The sequence below is a fragment of the Dama dama genome, chromosome X (genome assembly GCF_033118175.1).
Source record: "Dama dama isolate Ldn47 chromosome X, ASM3311817v1, whole genome shotgun sequence".
NCBI classification, from domain to species: Eukaryota; Metazoa; Chordata; class Mammalia; order Artiodactyla; family Cervidae; genus Dama; species Dama dama.
In genome coordinates, this window is record NC_083714.1 from 55,642,312 (window position 1) to 55,658,946 (window position 16,635).

General features: G+C 45.3%; 1 protein-coding gene across 1 annotated transcript; it reads left to right on the plus strand.

Annotated features, from left to right (window-relative positions):
• Positions 1–4,142: 4,142 nt before the first annotated feature.
• LOC133052660 (melanoma-associated antigen 10-like) lies at positions 4,143–7,514 on the plus strand. Its single transcript, XM_061137567.1, has 2 exons — positions 4,143–4,281; positions 6,571–7,514. Exons 1-2 carry the CDS (start codon positions 4,143–4,145, stop codon positions 7,512–7,514), a joined length of 1,083 nt encoding a protein of 360 aa, XP_060993550.1.
• Positions 7,515–16,635: the final 9,121 nt, after the last annotated feature.

The following is a 16,635-nucleotide window of genomic DNA, read 5'->3' on the forward strand; positions in this document are numbered from 1 at the left end:
TATGCAGACGATACCACTCTAATGGCAGAAAGTGAAGAGGAACTAAAAAGCCCTTTGACAAGTATGAAAGAGGAGAGTGAAAAAGCTGGCTTAAAACTCAATATTCAAAAAGCTAAAATCACGATATCTGTTCCCATCATTTCATGTCAAACAGATGGGGGAAAAGTGGAACCAGTGACAGATTTTATTTCCTTGAGCTCCAAAATCACTGGGGACATTGACTGCAGCCATGAAATCGAAAGACACTTGTTCCTTGAAAGGAAAGCTATGACAAACCTAGACAACACATTAAAAACAGAGAGATCACTTTGCTGACAAAGGTCCATATAGTCGAAGCCATAGTTTTTCCAGTAGTCAGGTATGGATGTGTGGGCTGGACCATAAAGATGGCTGAGAGCCAAAAAATTGATGCTTTTGTATTGTGGTGCTGGAGAAGACTCAAGAGTCCCTTAGACTGCAAGGAGATCAAACCAGTCAGTTCTAAAGGAAACCAACCCTGAATATTCTTTGGAAGGACTGGTGCAGAAGCTCCAATACTTTGGCCACCTGATGCAAAGAACTGATTCATTGGAAAAGAACCTGATGCTAGGAAAGATTGAAAGCAAGATAAGAAGAGGATGACAGAAGATGAGATGGTTGGATGTTATCATCAACAGAACAGACATGAGTTTGAGCAAGCTCCAGGAGATGGTGAAGTATAGGGAAGCCTGGAATGCTGTAGTCCACGGGTTTGCAAGGAGTTGGACTTGACTTAACAACTCAACAACAATAATGGTCAGACCGCAGAGACTTTTCAAAGTGTTCTGAAGTCTCTAGCATTGCTCCGAAGTTACTTGTTGCCCATGTCATCACTTGAAGTGGTGGATTTCTCCACACTCTCTTGGTCCTGCACTGGCTAATTTTGATTCAGTTCCTCTTTTCTCCAGTGATACTTGTTCCATGATGCTGGTCTTCTAGCTTTCTTAGGTAAGAGTTTTTTGAGAGGCTCTTTTCTGCAAATTCCCTGAACGTGTTTTTTGACCTCTGTAGTTGTCTTGGGAACCTGAAGGGACAACAGAGTGAGCACAGATGGACATTGGTTTGGGGTAATTGTTGGGGAATGAATGGGAACTAAGGCTTCATGAGCAGGGATGTGGGCTGAGGATGGCTCTGGCAGGCAAGAACGGGGTAGAGGTCTTGGCAAGGTTTCAATGAGGAAGAGGGGGAGGATCTTGGGTGTGGTCATCTCACCTTGAGCCTGCTTCTGGACTTGTGTTGACAGAGCATCTTCTTCCTCCTTTTGATGCTTGGGATCAGTTATTTTATACCTATGCTAGGGAACTGTGGTTTCCTGGTCACTTTCCCTGTGCCAAAATTTCCTAGCAGTCGACTTCAGGCCTCCTGACTGGCCTGTATACACCACTCCCCAGGATAATAAAGGCCACACTCTTTAGGTTTGTTTGATCAAGGGTAGCCCTGGGGAAGAATCTTAAGACACGACAAAGAACCATCCTGACATATCCATGGGGACTTGTGGGAAGAAGTGAAAAGGCCAAGATACTTTGGTTGGAGAAAGGGGACATTTCTTTAGTACCTCTAAAGAACCTTCTCAAACTGACTGACCACTGCTTCCTACCATCCCACATTCAATGCTGGTGGTCACATGGCAGGGAACAGGCCTTACCATCAAGCCTTTCCCCATGGCCAGCCATTTCAGTGGTTCAGTGTTATCTCTCACCCTTTACCACGAACTGATTTTTGTATGTTCTTACAAAAAATCCCTTCAAGGTAAAATGGATGTATTTAAGGTTCCTCAGAGATGTGAATCATCTCACTTCCCTTCTGAAAATTTCTCTTATATACCTTGAACACCACTCACTTCTTGGCTACCATCCCACTTCCTCTTCTGAGGACCCATATAGCTCTCCTCAGTTTTCTACTTTCCAGATTGAAATCACTGCCTTAAGTATGTTTTTAGTATACAGATTTTCCCAACTGGGCATCTTAGTTTTGTTTCAAATCTGAGAGGGAGGTCAGCACACCTCACAAGTCATAGTACCCAGATGAGTTTTAACAGGCTAAGGCAAGTAAGGCAGATATTAACCTGCCAGATATTGTGCTGGATGTCTGCATGTACGAAACTGCATTCTTCCTTATCCACCACCTCCTCAGGGAACTTGGAGATTCAGAGTCCTAGCCTGAATGGTGCAGACTCAGATCCACAAAGGGCAGGAAGTCAAGGCTCTGTTGAAATCAGCAAAGGTAGGAGTCCCAGGCCTTGACAGATATGAAAGTAAGTAAGGACCCTGAAGGAGAGCCCTGAGGGAATCCTGGATCCCAGAACAGAGTTGGTCCTGTGAGGCCTTGGGGTGGGATGACCACTTGCAGCACTTTCTGACATCCGAGTCTCAGAAAGACTGGGGACCTGGTGTAAGGGGTGGTGGCTCAGAGGGGCAGATAAGAGAATCCCAGGTCTTGCTGGTAGTCAAGGTGAGGACCCTGAGGGAGGACTGAGGGGATCTTGGACCTCAAACAGAGAGAACCCCCCCCCCCCCCCCGCCAGATTCCTACCCTTGCTGTCAGCCCTGCAAGGACCCGGAGCTGAATGAGTACAGTAGGCCTGTTCTGAATTTTTGACATCCCAGTCTCAGAGAGACTGAGGACTCGGTGAAAGGGGCAGGGCTGCAGGTGGGCAGAGGGGAGAATCTCAGGTTCTCTCAGGAGTAAAGGTGAGGACCCTGAGGGAGGACTGAGAGGCCCTGGACCCCAGAACAGAGGCGATCCCTGGAATGCTTTAAGGCAGGATGACCCCATGTAGCATTTCCTGACATCTGGGTCTCAGAGAAACTGGGGACTTGGTGAAAGGGGCGGGGCCTAAGGTCCGCAGAGGGGAGAATCCCAGGTCCCGCCTGAAATCAAGGTGACAACTCTGAGGACGAACTCAGGGGACCCTGCGAGAACAGAGAAGGCTCTGAGAGGCCCTGGTGTGGGATGTGCACAGGCAGCATTTCCTGACATATGGTCCCAGAGGGACTGGGAATCTAACTTAAGTAGCGGGTCCTCGGTTGGAGAGAGGGGAGAATCCTAACAGGAGTCAAGGTGAGGCTCCTGAGGGAGGACTGAGGGGATCTTGGACCCTAGAACACGGATGGAGGGTGAAGTGTCCCAGAGAAACCCGTCCCTGCCCTCAGCTGTGGTAAGTCGCGTGGGGCACCACGAGCCCGTGGCAGCCTATGCTGACTTCCTCATCCGGGTCTCAGAGAAACCCGCCCCTGCCCTCAGCTGTGGTGAGCCGCGGGGCGAGATGAGCACGTGACAGCCTGTGCTGACTTCCTCATCCGGGTCTTGGAGAGCGTGGGGTGACCTGTACTAATGGTCGCGGCTTCGGGTGGGCAGAGGCAGAATCCTAGCTCCTTCGTGGACTAAGGTGAGGATCCTGAGGGACGACTGAGGGGACCCTGTGAGAACAGAGAAGGCTCTGAGAGGCCTTGGCGTGGGATGTACACAGGCAGCATTTCCTGCCATCCGGCCCCGGAGGGACCAGGAATCTAGCTTTAAGTAGCGAGTTCTTAGTTGCAGAGAGTGGAGAATTCTAACAGGAGTCAAGGTGAGGCCCCTGAGGGAGGATTGAGGGGATCTTGGACCCTAGAACACGGATGGAGGGTGAAGTATCCCAGAGAAACCTGCCCCTGCCCTCAGCTGTGGTAAGCCACACGGGCCACCATGAGCCTGTGGCAGCCTGTGCTGACTTCCTCATCCAGGTCTCAGAGAGACCCGCCCCTGCCCTCAGCTATGGTGAGCCGCGGGGCGAGATGAGCACGTGACAGCCTGTGCTGACTTCCTCATCCGGGTCTCAGAGAGCTGGGGGTGACCTGTGCTAACGGTCGCGGCTTCTGGTGGGCAGAGGCGGAATCCCAGCTCCTTCGTGGACTAAGGTGAGGATCCTGAGGGAGGACTAAGGGGACCCTGTGGGAACAGAGAAGGCTCTGAGAGGCTCTGGTGTGGGATGTACACAGGCAGCATTTCCTGCCATCCGGTCCGGGAGGGACCAGGAATCTAGCTTAAGTAGCGGGCCCTCGGTTGGAGAGAGGGGAGAATCCTAACAGGAGTCAAGGTGAGGCCCCTGAGGGAGGACTGAGGGGATCTTGGACCCTAGAACACGGATGGAGGGTGAAGTCTACCAGAGAAACCTGCCCCTGCCCGTAGCTGTGGTAAGTCGCGCGGGGCGCCATGAGCCCGTGGCAGCCTGTGCCGACTTCCTCATCCGGGTCTCAGAGAGACCCACCCCTGCCCTCAGCTGTGGTGAGCCGCGGGGCGAGATGAGCACGTGACAGCCTGTGCTGACTTCCTCATCCGGGTCTTGGAGAGCGGGGGTGACCTGTGAAAACGGTCGTGGCCTCGGGAGGGCAGAGGCAGAATCCTAGATCCTTCGTGGACTAAGGTGAAGATCCTGAGGGAGGACTGAGGGGACCCTGCGAGAACGGAGAAGGCTCTGAGAGGCCCTGGCGTGGGATGTGCACAGGCAGCATTTTCTGACATCCAGGTCTCAGAAACACTGGGGACCTGAGATAAAGGGCGGGGGCCTTAGGTGGGCAGAAAGAAAAATCCGAGGTCCTGCGGGGAGTCAAGGTGGGAACTCTGAGGGAGGACTAAGGGGAACTTGGACCCCAGACCAGATTGGGCTCTGGGAAGCCCTGGGGCGAGATGACAACAGGCATCATTTCCTGACATCCGGGTGTCAGAGAGACTGGGAACCTGGTGAAAGGGGCGAGGCCTCAGTGGGGAGAGGGGAGAATCCTAAGTCCTAACAAGAGTCAAGGGAAGGAGTCAAACCCCTGAGGGAAGACTGAGGGGAACTTGGACCCCACTACAGATGGGGACTGCACAGATTCCAGCCCTGCTGACAGCCCTGGAAGCCCCAGGGGCTGGATGAGCACATTAGGCCTGTACTTAACATCTGAATTGGTGTTTGAGAGAGACTGGGAACCCTGAACCCCAGAAAAGAGGGAACCTCACAAAAACATGCCCCTACTGTCAACCCCAAGAGGCCCCAGATGGGATGGGGGAGGGGTTACAAATGTGCTGTTTCTTGACTTCCTGCTTGGTCACCTAAGGTGAGGTATCAGCATATGGCATTGTACTCAACTGCACAGAGCTAGGAGGCTCAGGCTTTGTCAAGAGTAATGGTGAGGACTTTGAGAGAGGACTGGCTGAACGCATGTGAAAATGTACTAAGCCCCACCTACCCCTGCCCTTTCTGTTGGCCACAGGAGGACCTGAAGCAGTTTGACTGCATGTGGTGCCCTCTCATTTCTATCTTTGTTTTCACATAAAGGTGAGACACTTCACTTAAGAAAGGTGGACTGAGAAGGAGGAAGAAAGAAGGAAGGAAGGAAGAAGAAGAAGGAAGCTCTGCCAGGCATTAAGGTGAGGACTGAGCAGACCTCCCCTCCCAGGACAGATGGACCCCACAGTATTCAGCCACCCCTTGCTCTTCCCCCTGGGGAGGCCCTGGGCAGGCATAGTTAGATGTGAAGCCCCATAACTTCCTTCTGTTCACTCTAGGGATCCTATTTTGAGAGTTTTGTCTCAGGCCTGCAGTGAGGAGAGCCCACATCCTGCCAGGGCAAAGGTGAGAGCCCTGCATGAGCACAAATGGGACCACCCATCCCAGAAGAGTGAGAACCTCACAGAGTCCACCCTCCTACCAGCACCAAGGGGCCCAGCACCGTGCCAGGGTTTATAGCCGAGGTGCCCCCTTGTTTCCTCTCACAGGGGCTCCAGGAACCAGGAGGTGAAAGCCCAGGTCTGAGGCTCAGGTCACAGAGCTCAGGTGACAGAGCAGAGGAGGTCCAGGCAGCACAAGGAGTAAAGGTGAGGTGAGGTGCCTGCCCTGAGTGTGCACCACGCACGGACTCCCCACCCCAGAACAGACAGGACCCCACAAGACCCAAATCCCTTCCCCCTTCATCCCTGGAACCTTGGGCTGTGCTGTCTGCACCCTGGGGAGCCACCTCACATCCTCGTTCGGGTAGCCAGGGGTCAGGCCACTGAGGAGGAGCTCCTCTATGAGGCCCGAGAGCACCCCTTGAGAGGAGACCTGTCAGTGGCCTGAGTCAGACTGCCCAGGGTGGATTTCTCAGTCGAGGCCACTCACACCCCCTCTCTCCCCCAGGACTGTGGATCCAGTTCTGCACTGTCTATCCGTACTCTTGCTACCAGGAATCATTATGCCTCCACCTCCAAAGCGTTTGTGTTACATGAAGTGTTGGCGCTGCATACTTAAGGAAAACGTTCAGTCCCAGAGCAAGAAATGGGGACTTTGGAGTGCACAAGTTCCTGAGTGTGAGGAGGAGAGGGAGCATACCTCCTCCTCCTCCTCTTCTTCCTCCTCCTCCTTCTCCTCTTCCTCCTCCTCCTCTTCCTCCTCCTCCTCTTCCTCCTCCTCCTCTTCCTCCTCTTCTTCTTCCTCCTCCTCCTCTTCTTCCTCCTCCTCCTCCTCCTCTTCCTCCTCTTCCTCTTCCTCTTCTTCTTCTTCCTCCTCCTCCTCCTCTCCCCACCCCACCTCCTCCTTCTCTTTTCTGACCCCAGGCACCATAATTGAGGTTCCTGGTATTGCTGGGACACCAAATCCTTTCCAGGGTTCTCAGAGAGTTTGGACCTTGCCCACTGCCCAAGCAACCACTCCATCAATCATATCAGATCAGGGCTCTGGCAGTGGAAAAAGAAAGAGGCCATGCACTCCGCGGGCCCTGCCAGACGGTGGGCATTTGCTCAGAGATGCTATAGATGATAAGGTGGGGGATCTGGTGTCATTCCTGCTCCTCAGATATCACAGAAAGGAGGTGGCCACAAAGGCAGATATGCTTAGTGTTCTCAGAGATTACCAAGACCTTTTCCCTGTGATCCTCAGCCAAGCTGCTGAGTGCATGGAGCTGGTCTTTGGTATTGATGTGAAGGCGTTGGACTCCACAGGTCTTTCCTATGTCTTGGTCAACACCTTGGGTCTCACCTACAATGATCTGTTGGGTGGTGATGAGGAGAGCATGCCCATGGCTGGCCTCCTTGTAAATACCTTGAGTATAATCTTCGTAGGTGGCAACTGTGCCCCTGAGGAAAAGGTCTGGGAAATGCTGCGTATCATGGGGCTGTATGCTGGTATGAACCATTTCATCTATGGGGACCCCAGGGAGCTGCTGACCCAAGTGTGGGTGCAAGCAGGGTACCTGGAACACCGGCAGGTGCCCAATAGTGATCCTGCCCGCTATGAGTTCCTATGGGGTCCCCGGACGTATGCGGAGACCACTAAGATGAAAGTCTTAGAGTTTTTGGCCAAAGTCCATGGTACCACCCCCAGTGCTTTTCCTGACTTGTATGAAGATGCTTTGCAAAGTGAAAAAACAGGACCCCAAACCAGAGTTGTAGCCAGGGCCAGGACCAGGGCCAGGGCCAGGGCCAGGGCCAGGGCTGGGACTTGTGCCAGGACCAGGGCCTATTGCAAGGCCACATCCAACAGCTTCTCTTGCCCCAACTGAAATGGAGGCAAATGTTTCATTCTGTCTGACGAGAACAGTCACTTACCTAAGTAGTGGAGTGGCAAGATGGGGCTTGGGAGTATTGAATATATTATATCTTTGTGTTCCTGCTGTGTACGGGTGATTTGGACATTTTTTTTTTCTTTTTGGTACTTTTCAAATGCTGTTCCTATTAACAAAAGGCTTAATTAACTTCAAGTTCTAAGTTTACAAATGACATTCGTCAGAAATGTATTGCTGTTTATCTGGTTTAAGAAGTGAACATTTTACCTATTTTGTAGCCACAGTTATTGTCATAAACCTGTATAAGTGATGGTGAACTCCTTTAGGTTTTGCTTGTTTGGAGCATTTTTTACCTATCTTTTTCTGAATGATAACTTTGTTAGGGTAACGAGCATATTGTTGGTTGGAAGTTTTTTCTTTTAGCCCTTTGAATATATTGTGCCCCTCTCTTCGTGGCTGCAAAATTTTGGCTGAAAAGTCTGCTGATGCTCTTATGGGGTCTCCTTCAAATGTACCAAATTGTTTTTCTCTTGCTGCTTTTAAGATTTTCTGCATTTTGCTATTTTGTGAAACAAACTGGGAAACCTTTCATTATATTTTGTGATCTGGAATAAGAAAACATAGCATTGGAAAATTACTTTCCTTGAAAATGTGGAAACAAATACAAGAGAAAAGTGAAAAATAGTTAATTTTTGTCTTCTGCTATCCCTTTTCTTGTGTTCTTCTGTAAAATTAAAAGATATGTACCTGGATATGCTTTGCTTATTCAAGAATATATGCAGTATTAAATCTAAATAAACAAGATTCCCTGTTCACTGGCTCTGTTATTCCCCAATCATTAATTAGAAACTGACTCTTTAAAAGGCCCTGAGAAGTAGAGGGACACCAAGATAAGGGAGATACACCCCATAGCTATAAAATTGTAGAGTCCGAGAGCAACAGTCACATCAGGAAGATAATGAGCTATTCTCTAAATGCTAAGGGTTAAGGTCTAATTATTGACTTAGCCTAAAAGGTCATATTGTACAGCCCATGGGGTCGCAAAGAGTCAGACATGACTGAGCGACTTTCACTTTCAAAAAGTCGTATGGATTTTCCCATAAGCCGGCATGGAAAAACCCGAACTACCTTTTTGGCCTACCCGATACTGAATAACCAGTAAAAGAAAGGAAGAGCAGGTGAGGATTATGGATGTGTAACTGCCCTGAGTAAGTGTAACTGCCCCGAGTCAGGGCACTTTGGAGCTTTGGGAAACTTCAGTTGTGGAGGAGCTAGGGGTGATGAAGCTGGGTGGTGGCCATGACCAGACTCAACTGTGTGTCTTCGAGGTGAGAGGAAAGCCTGGAATAGAAAACTGCACTTAGCAGTTACCTTCGGGTCATTGAAAAACCAGAGAAGAATCTCCTGGAGCGGGTAAGGAAGGAGCCCTGCACTCATGTCTCAGTACTGTGGAGTACAGTACATAGAGGAGATGCTTTATACTCATCATCTGTAAGAATTTCATGAGAAATACGGTGATATGACTTTGAAGTGGTGCCTAGAAGCCTCTCAAGGGACACTCTTTTCTCTGGCCATGGAAAGCCAGAACACACTGTATTTAAAAAACATTTTAATTAGATGATCTTGAGTGTCATTTGGACAGCTCTAAGCAAGAGCTAGAAGTTGGTGGGGTAGAGTGAATGAAAGACATCGTTTGGATGGAAAAGCAGCTGGGGCGGGGGGGGGAGGAATGGAGTTGGTCTTTAACTGAAATTCTAGGACCTCTGAGTTGGATCCTGCTGAGGGAGACTCCCCCACCCCAAATTAAATAACATCTTCTAGGAGGGCAACTGTACTGAGTTTTGTTTACAAAACAATATTATTGACTGATTTGTTATTCTTCATCCTATTGCTTTGCATATTCTCTGAGATCTGAAAAATAAAAAGCAAACAAGGTTCTCAGAAGAGGGGGTAGTGTGGTTTGTGGGTAAAATAATACTAGAAGTGACTGCCAGTCATCAAAGTTCCAATATATGATAGGCACTGTGTGAGATTCTTTACATACACTGCCCACATCCCTGAAGCCCTACAAAACAGAGCTCATTGAGCCCACTTGCTTCACAGGTGAAGAAGCCAACACCATGGGACTTGGGCATCTTCCCAGCATCACGTGTTACTAGGAGACAGGATAGGGACTAGACCCTGGCCTGAATTCCTCTTGAGCCCATGCTGTTCCCACCTACCCCAGCCTGTGGCTGACCTTCTGACTTGTAATTCGATTCTGTTCTCTCTACTACACGGTGTCTCTGAGGTGACAAGGAGGATGTTGTGTCTAAGGTACTAAAAGCAGGCCTAAAGAAGAAAGATGAAAATGAGATTTAAATGAAATTTGAGTACTGTCTGTGGGCTTTATTAACCTGGGGTCCACCCACTTGAGTCCCAGAGTTCCTTGAGAACTGACTCTGCCTGGGTCCTAGCATTTTTTTTCAGACCCAGAACTTTCCCAAATTATAGCACCCTTTCCCTGGTCTTCCTCTGTATGCTCTCCTGTCTAACTCTCAAACCTAGCCTGCTAACCAGCTTGTCATTGGTCTCCACTGGAAGCCCAGAATCACCTACCTTCCCCTAACATAGGGCATTAGTCCTCTGGCTGTCTCATGACTCATCCTAGAAGGCCTATGATATCAACAGCCCGATTGATGTAAAAATTCACCTGGGGACAGCTGCTTTAAGACACCTGGTCACCAGCCCTGGTATCTCTAACACAGTCTCCAAGTGTTTTCTAAATGGGGTGGTAAGAGCAGTATAATTTGGCACATCATCTATTGGTTCCTGGAATATAACCCTAAAGATAGAGGGTTATTGAAACCACCATGATATTTTAAATAGGATTTCCATGAGGTGTCTTATTTTAAATTCACTGCTGATCAAACACCTAACTTATGTAAGTGCTAGAAAACCAGAGACTCTCTCAGTTGTAGATGAGGAAAGATGACAGAAGTCATTGTGGAGCAAACTTCTAAAGCTGAATTCCTAAATCCCTGGAGTTTCCTAGGAGTTAAAAATGGTTCCTTGGAAGACATGTCAGCTCTGATGAAAAATAGAATAATTACCCATCCTCCCACTGTCTCTTGCAATACATGCCCTCAGGAAAGTCCCAGCATTCAATGTGCCTCATGGCACCTACCCAGGTACTCAGGCAAGTTCAGTCACATGGAGGGTGAGCAGAGACTCAAAGGGTTAGAAGTATGAGCTTGCATTAAGAGGAAGAAGTGCATTTTCAGTTTTATGAGATTATAGAGGTTGTTGCAAAGAAAAGTGCAGAAAGGGGCCACTGAATGAAGAAAGTGAAGTCTCCCTGTTGAGATTTACAGAACCATTTGACAATTAGATGTGATCCTGTATTTGAAAGCATCTGTCACATAGTAGATGCTTGAAAATTTCAGAGCATTTCAAGGCAGATCTGACCTCAGAAACTCCTCCAAGCATTGAAGATGGTTTTCGTCTCAGCAAATCATAATAGTTGTTTTTTCTTGAGCATCTACTTTATAACGGTACATGGGAGAGGCTCCAGTGCCCGTCCACATCTTGTCTTGCTCACCTTTCTGGACACGAGGGACACTATGCTGACAATCTGCTTGTAGTTAAGAGGGGTCGTGGCAACCCTTGGCCACTGAGACACAAGCAGGTGTTTACTGTCACCTGGAAGCACTTGAGAAGCAGGAGGCTGGTTCCACACTCTCTCCCTCGATTCACCAGCAAACATGGTGATCCAGTGTTGAGGTACTGAAACCACAAGACAGAAGCAGCCTGGATCCCTGGGCCCCCTAGAGCTGAGGGCCCCTGCTAAACCACATGAGAATTTACCTGCACAAAAACACACTGTTTTGTTAGTCTTTCAAACGGCAAGGTTTGCTTGTTTCATCAGGTTGCAATAACTTTAACAGCTACTATTTCTGTTGTTAGGTTTATATAAATATTTTAATTGCAATGGTAGTAGTGTATATGTTCCTATTGCAAAAATTTCTAAAGCTACAGAAAAATCACAGAATCCCCTTTACAAAATTTTTTCCATGATTCAGCCTTCTACTCAGAGGTCACCACAATTAACAATGTAGTGTGAGTTGCTTTAAAGCGGACTATGGGCTTTTTCATAGATATGCATTTTCTATCCTATAAAATATATTGATTTGATTTGACATACATAGATTATGATGCACATATTGATGTGCCACTAGCCTTTGTCCCTGAATTAAAAAGATGCAGGATCTTCCCATGACAGCACATACAGCTCCACCTCACTTTTGAAACTACCTCTTGGAATGCTGAGGTATGTATGCATCATAATTAAACATTCATAAGTTGCTTTTCTTTTGTTGTATGATAAATAAAATGAAATTAACACCTTAGAATTTTTGAGTAAATGTGGACGTTTTCTTTTAAGATATACATACTAATGAGTTTCCTTCATAGCACAGTTGGTAAAGAATCCACCTGCAATGCTGGAGACCTTGGTTTGATTCCTGGGTTGGGACGATCCCCTAGAGAAGGGATAGGCTACCCACTCCAATATTCTTGGGCTTCCCTGGTGGCTCAGCTGGTAAAGAATCCACCTGCAGTGCAGGAGCCCTGGGTTCGATCCCATGGAGAAGGGAAAGGCTACCCACTCCAGTATTCTGGCCTGGAGAATCCCATGGACTGTATAGGCCATGGGGTCACAAAGAGTTGGACACAACGGAGCGACTTTCATTTTCATGCATACTAATATAGAAGTTGGGTTAATGTGGAAACAGGATAATTTAACATTTTATAAATATTTCTGAATTTTTTTCTCAAAACTGCTATACCTCTAGAACTGTCAGAAAATAAATTTGTGCTAAGTCATGATAATGTGGATAATTTATTTCAGTGGTAAGAGGAACCAAATACCATCTATTAAAACTGTATAGCTTAATCCTCTTTAAGAACACAGTTGAAGTGGTTCCTGTAAGAGCTAACTGGGACATAGTTAAGTTATTTGTAAACAGCAAACAGTTGGACATGACTTAGCAACTGAACAACAATAGCAACAAAGATCCTTTGGGGTATTGATTTAAGCTTTGTTAGGTGAGATGAGAGCAGTGTTTATAACCTATGGTCAGTATTTCTTCACTTCTAAGACAAAATCCTTCTAAGTACTCTTAGCAATGCACAATGAATTAGGAGCTTTTCTGTTCTGACCATTGGAAACAAGAACGGTCCCCAACCCTATGAGAGCTATCTAGCCACCATGGCCCCCCTGATCTCCCAGCTCCATCTTCTCAACACAAGAAGACAATCAGGCTCCCCACTGTGCACTGTGGTACTCAGTCTCTCTCCAGGACGTAAGTTGTAGGACACGCCTCATTTGTTTTTTTATCAGAAATCACCATCCTTTGTTGCCTAATTCCAATCATTTGTCAAGTTTTGTCTCATCTATTTCATGCAGATATTTTTTAGTTGTTTCAGGTAGGTGTATGAATCTGGTTCCTACTTCATCTTGGCCAGAAGCAGAAGTTCTATATGCTGATTTTAAAACTCAAGTTATCTATGCATAACAAATGTCCCAATATATCAAACTAATTCAGAATAAAGCCAGAGTTGTAAGACTGTTGGACACACATACATGCAGGCATACACACATGTCTATATGTTCATGTAGACATACACAAAACTGAGAGTATATATAAAAATAGCAATAATACTCTTGCTAACAGAAATATAATTTATTTACTTATTTATGCTTTCAATATTTTCTAACCCTCTGAAACACATATGAATGCCCTTCATAGTTTAAAAATATTATAAATATGTTAAATGTGATTTAGACTATCAAAAATAAGTATGCATTCTCTAGATAATTTGTTTCCAATAGTGATCAGCTTCTTGCTGGATTCAGCTTTCCATATGCTTACTGTTTGTGAACTAGAAAGAAACAAAAAACTTGGACAGGGAGTCACTCAACTTATTTCAGACTTGCAAATACAATGCCATGTAAATAAGAATCTACTTGTTCATAAAGCCTTCCCTCCATGTTGTAGCAGCTTAATGGTGGTTTAAATTTGTATTCCTGTGTTTACTAAATAGATTAACCACTATTTTATATGCCTATCATCTATCTTTTCTTATGAAGAGTCTGTTTGGGTCTCTTGCACATTTTAATATTATGATGTCTTGTTAGTGGATGAAGTTGTAGAATTTCATAAATTTTGTAGAATCTACGTGGTAGGTATACATACATTCATAACAAAATTTTTAAAACTTTTTTGTGCATTTGAAAATTTTTATTATAATGAAACATTGAAAGCAAGCTTCATTGTCACTCACTATTCTATATTGGGTACATAATAGTATAAAGAAAGAAGTCAGAGGCAAGAATAAATTTCTTCCTTCAGAGGTAAAATAAAATTAACCATCCTACTTCACAGACATAGTCATTACTACTCCTACACTGGTCATATAGTTAAGATATGTGATTTCCCAAAACTTTGAGATAGGCATTTCATTCAAGCTATATCAAAGATAATTTTAGTATAGATTACTATTGATACTATGCCATTTTTTCCACCTGCAAGGAAGTCCTCATTGAATTTTAAGCTCAAAAGTTATTTCCAGAAACTCATTGTGAGGGCATATCCCCTGGGGTGATACCAAGAATTGTATCAGGCAGTGCCAGCCTGGAAAAGACAAAAGCAGACTAAGCACAGAAAATTGTTACACGGCTGATGAACGAACCAAGGGAGACAACTCCATGAGAAAAGGAAGAAATCTCTACCGTCTCCAGGTTTGGGGGTACCATGGAGAAAGTGGTGAAACCTGAGCTCAGAGGCTGGCATCATCATCAGTGCCTCTTATTGACCAAACCTATTTGAAAACCAGTTAGCAGGGTAACCTGAGAAATCTAGTGCATTGCAATGCAGAGCAGTACACGCTCAGGCCACAGAAAGCATGTGAAAGCGAACAGGTAATAACTGGCATGGGGAGAAGTGAAAGTGAAAGTCGCTCAGTCGTGTCTGACTCTATGCAACCCCACGGACTATACAGTCCATGGAATTCTCTAGGCCAGAATACTGGAGTGGGTAGCCTTTCCCTTCTCCAGGGGATCTTCTCAACCCAGGGATTGAACCCAGGTCTCCTGCATTGCAGGTGGATTCTTTACCAGCTGAGCCACAAGGGAAGGCATAGGCAGAGTTCTTTTTTGTTGTTGTTGTTGTTGTTGTTCTGGAAGATTTTGTGCTAGGTTAATATTATTTCTTCCTTAAATATTTGGTAAAATTTACTGACAATACCTGAGTCTGGGCTTCTTTCTGGGAAAATTTTTAATTACTGATTTAATTTCTTTAATAGTTATATAATTATTGAGACTTAACAATTCTTTTTAACATACATTTTGATAAATTGCATTCATCAGGAATTTGAGAATTTTATGTAAATTTTAATATGTATTAACAAAAGTTGGCTTTAATATTTTTCATGAGCTTTTAAATTTTTTTATATAGAAGCATTTTTATTGAAGTATCTCCAGAAAGATGAAAGAGAAGTCGTTTAGCTGTGTCCGACTCTTTGTGACCCCATGGACTGCAGCCTACCAGGCTCCTACATCCATGGGATTTTCCAGGCAAGAGTACTGGAGTGGGTTGCCATTTCCTTCTCCAGGGGATCTTCCCAACCCAGGGATCAAACCCAGGTCTCCTGCATTGCAGACAGATGCTTTACCATCTTAGCCACCAGGGAAGCTATTGAAGTATAGTTGATTTAAAATGCTGTGCCAATCTCTGCTGTTAGCAAAGTGACTCAGTTATACAAACATATACATTCTTTTTTGTAGTCTTTTCTATTATTTCATGGTCTTTTAATTTTCTCCTTTTTTCATTCTTGGTATCAGTTGTTTGTAACTTTTCTGACTTTTTCTCAGTATGTCTTACCAGGAATTTTATCAATTTTAGTATTTTTTTTTCAAGAACCAACCTGGCTTTTGTCTCCCTTTTATTGCATGCTTATTTACTGTTTAGTTAATTTATACTTTTATTATTATTTTTCCATCTTTCTTATTTTCAGTGGGTTTAATTTTCTCTTTTCTTTAGTCTTTTTAGATAAATGCTCAGCTAATTGATCTCAGTCTTCCTTCTTTTCTAGTACATACATTTAACCTTCGAATTTTTTCTTTACAAATGACTATTTTTGCTGCATCTCACAAGTTTGCATATGTAGCACTTTCATTTTTATTTCATTTGAAATATTATCTACTTTCTGTTATGATTTTTGATCTTTGAGTTATTTAGAAGTGTGCTTCTTAATTTCCAGATGGGTATTTTCCTGTTATTTTTGCTGAAGAGCAGAGATCCCCTGGAGGAGGAAATGGCAACCCACTCCAGTATTCTTGCCTGGAGAATCCCATGGACAGAAGAGTCTGGCAGGCTATAGTCCACGAGGTCACAGAGTCAGACACGACTGAAGCGACTTAGCACGTACACACACACAGTCAGTATTCATTTAAACTTAACACATATTTACCATTTCTTTTGCTCATTGTTATGCTTTGTGTCTTTGAGCTTCTAACTGGGATCACTTTCATTTTGCCAGGAAACTCTATTTTAGTATTGCTTTTCAGAGAGTTCTAATGGTGATGAATTTGCTCAGTTACTGTTTGTCTGATAATGGCCTTCTTTCTCCCTCATTCTTGAAGTATATTTTCTCTGGATATTGGATTCTAAATTGGAAGTTATGCTTCTTTTGTGCTTTGCAAACATCATATCATTATATTGTGACTTTCATAATTTTTGTTGCGAATCCGTCTGTCAGTCTAATTCTTGCTCTTTTGAAGTATGGTAGGCTGAATAAGGGCTTCCCTTGTGGCTCAGCTGATAAAGAATCTGCCTGCAATGTGGGAGACCTGGGTTCGTTCCCTAGGTTGGGAAGATTCCCTGGAGAAGGAAATGGCCACCCACTCCAGTATTCTGGCCTGGAGAATTCCATGGACTGTATAGTCCATGGGGTTGCAAAGAGTTTGATGTGACTGAGTGACTTTCACTTTCACTTTTCAGGCTGAATAATGTGCCCATTCCCTGCAAAGACATCCACATTCAACCCCTGTAACCAGTGTATACTTCTTTATATGGCA

Excerpts from the sequence above, each read along its gene's own strand:
- LOC133052660 (XM_061137567.1), top strand. The coding sequence starts at position 4,143 with ATGGAGGGTGAAGTCTACCAGAGAAACCTGCCCCTGCCCGTAGCTGTG. Across the intron at positions 4,282-6,570 it reads CACCCCTGCCCTCAGCTGTG|GCACCATAATTGAGGTTCCT; the intron begins GTGAGCCGCGGG and ends TTCTGACCCCAG.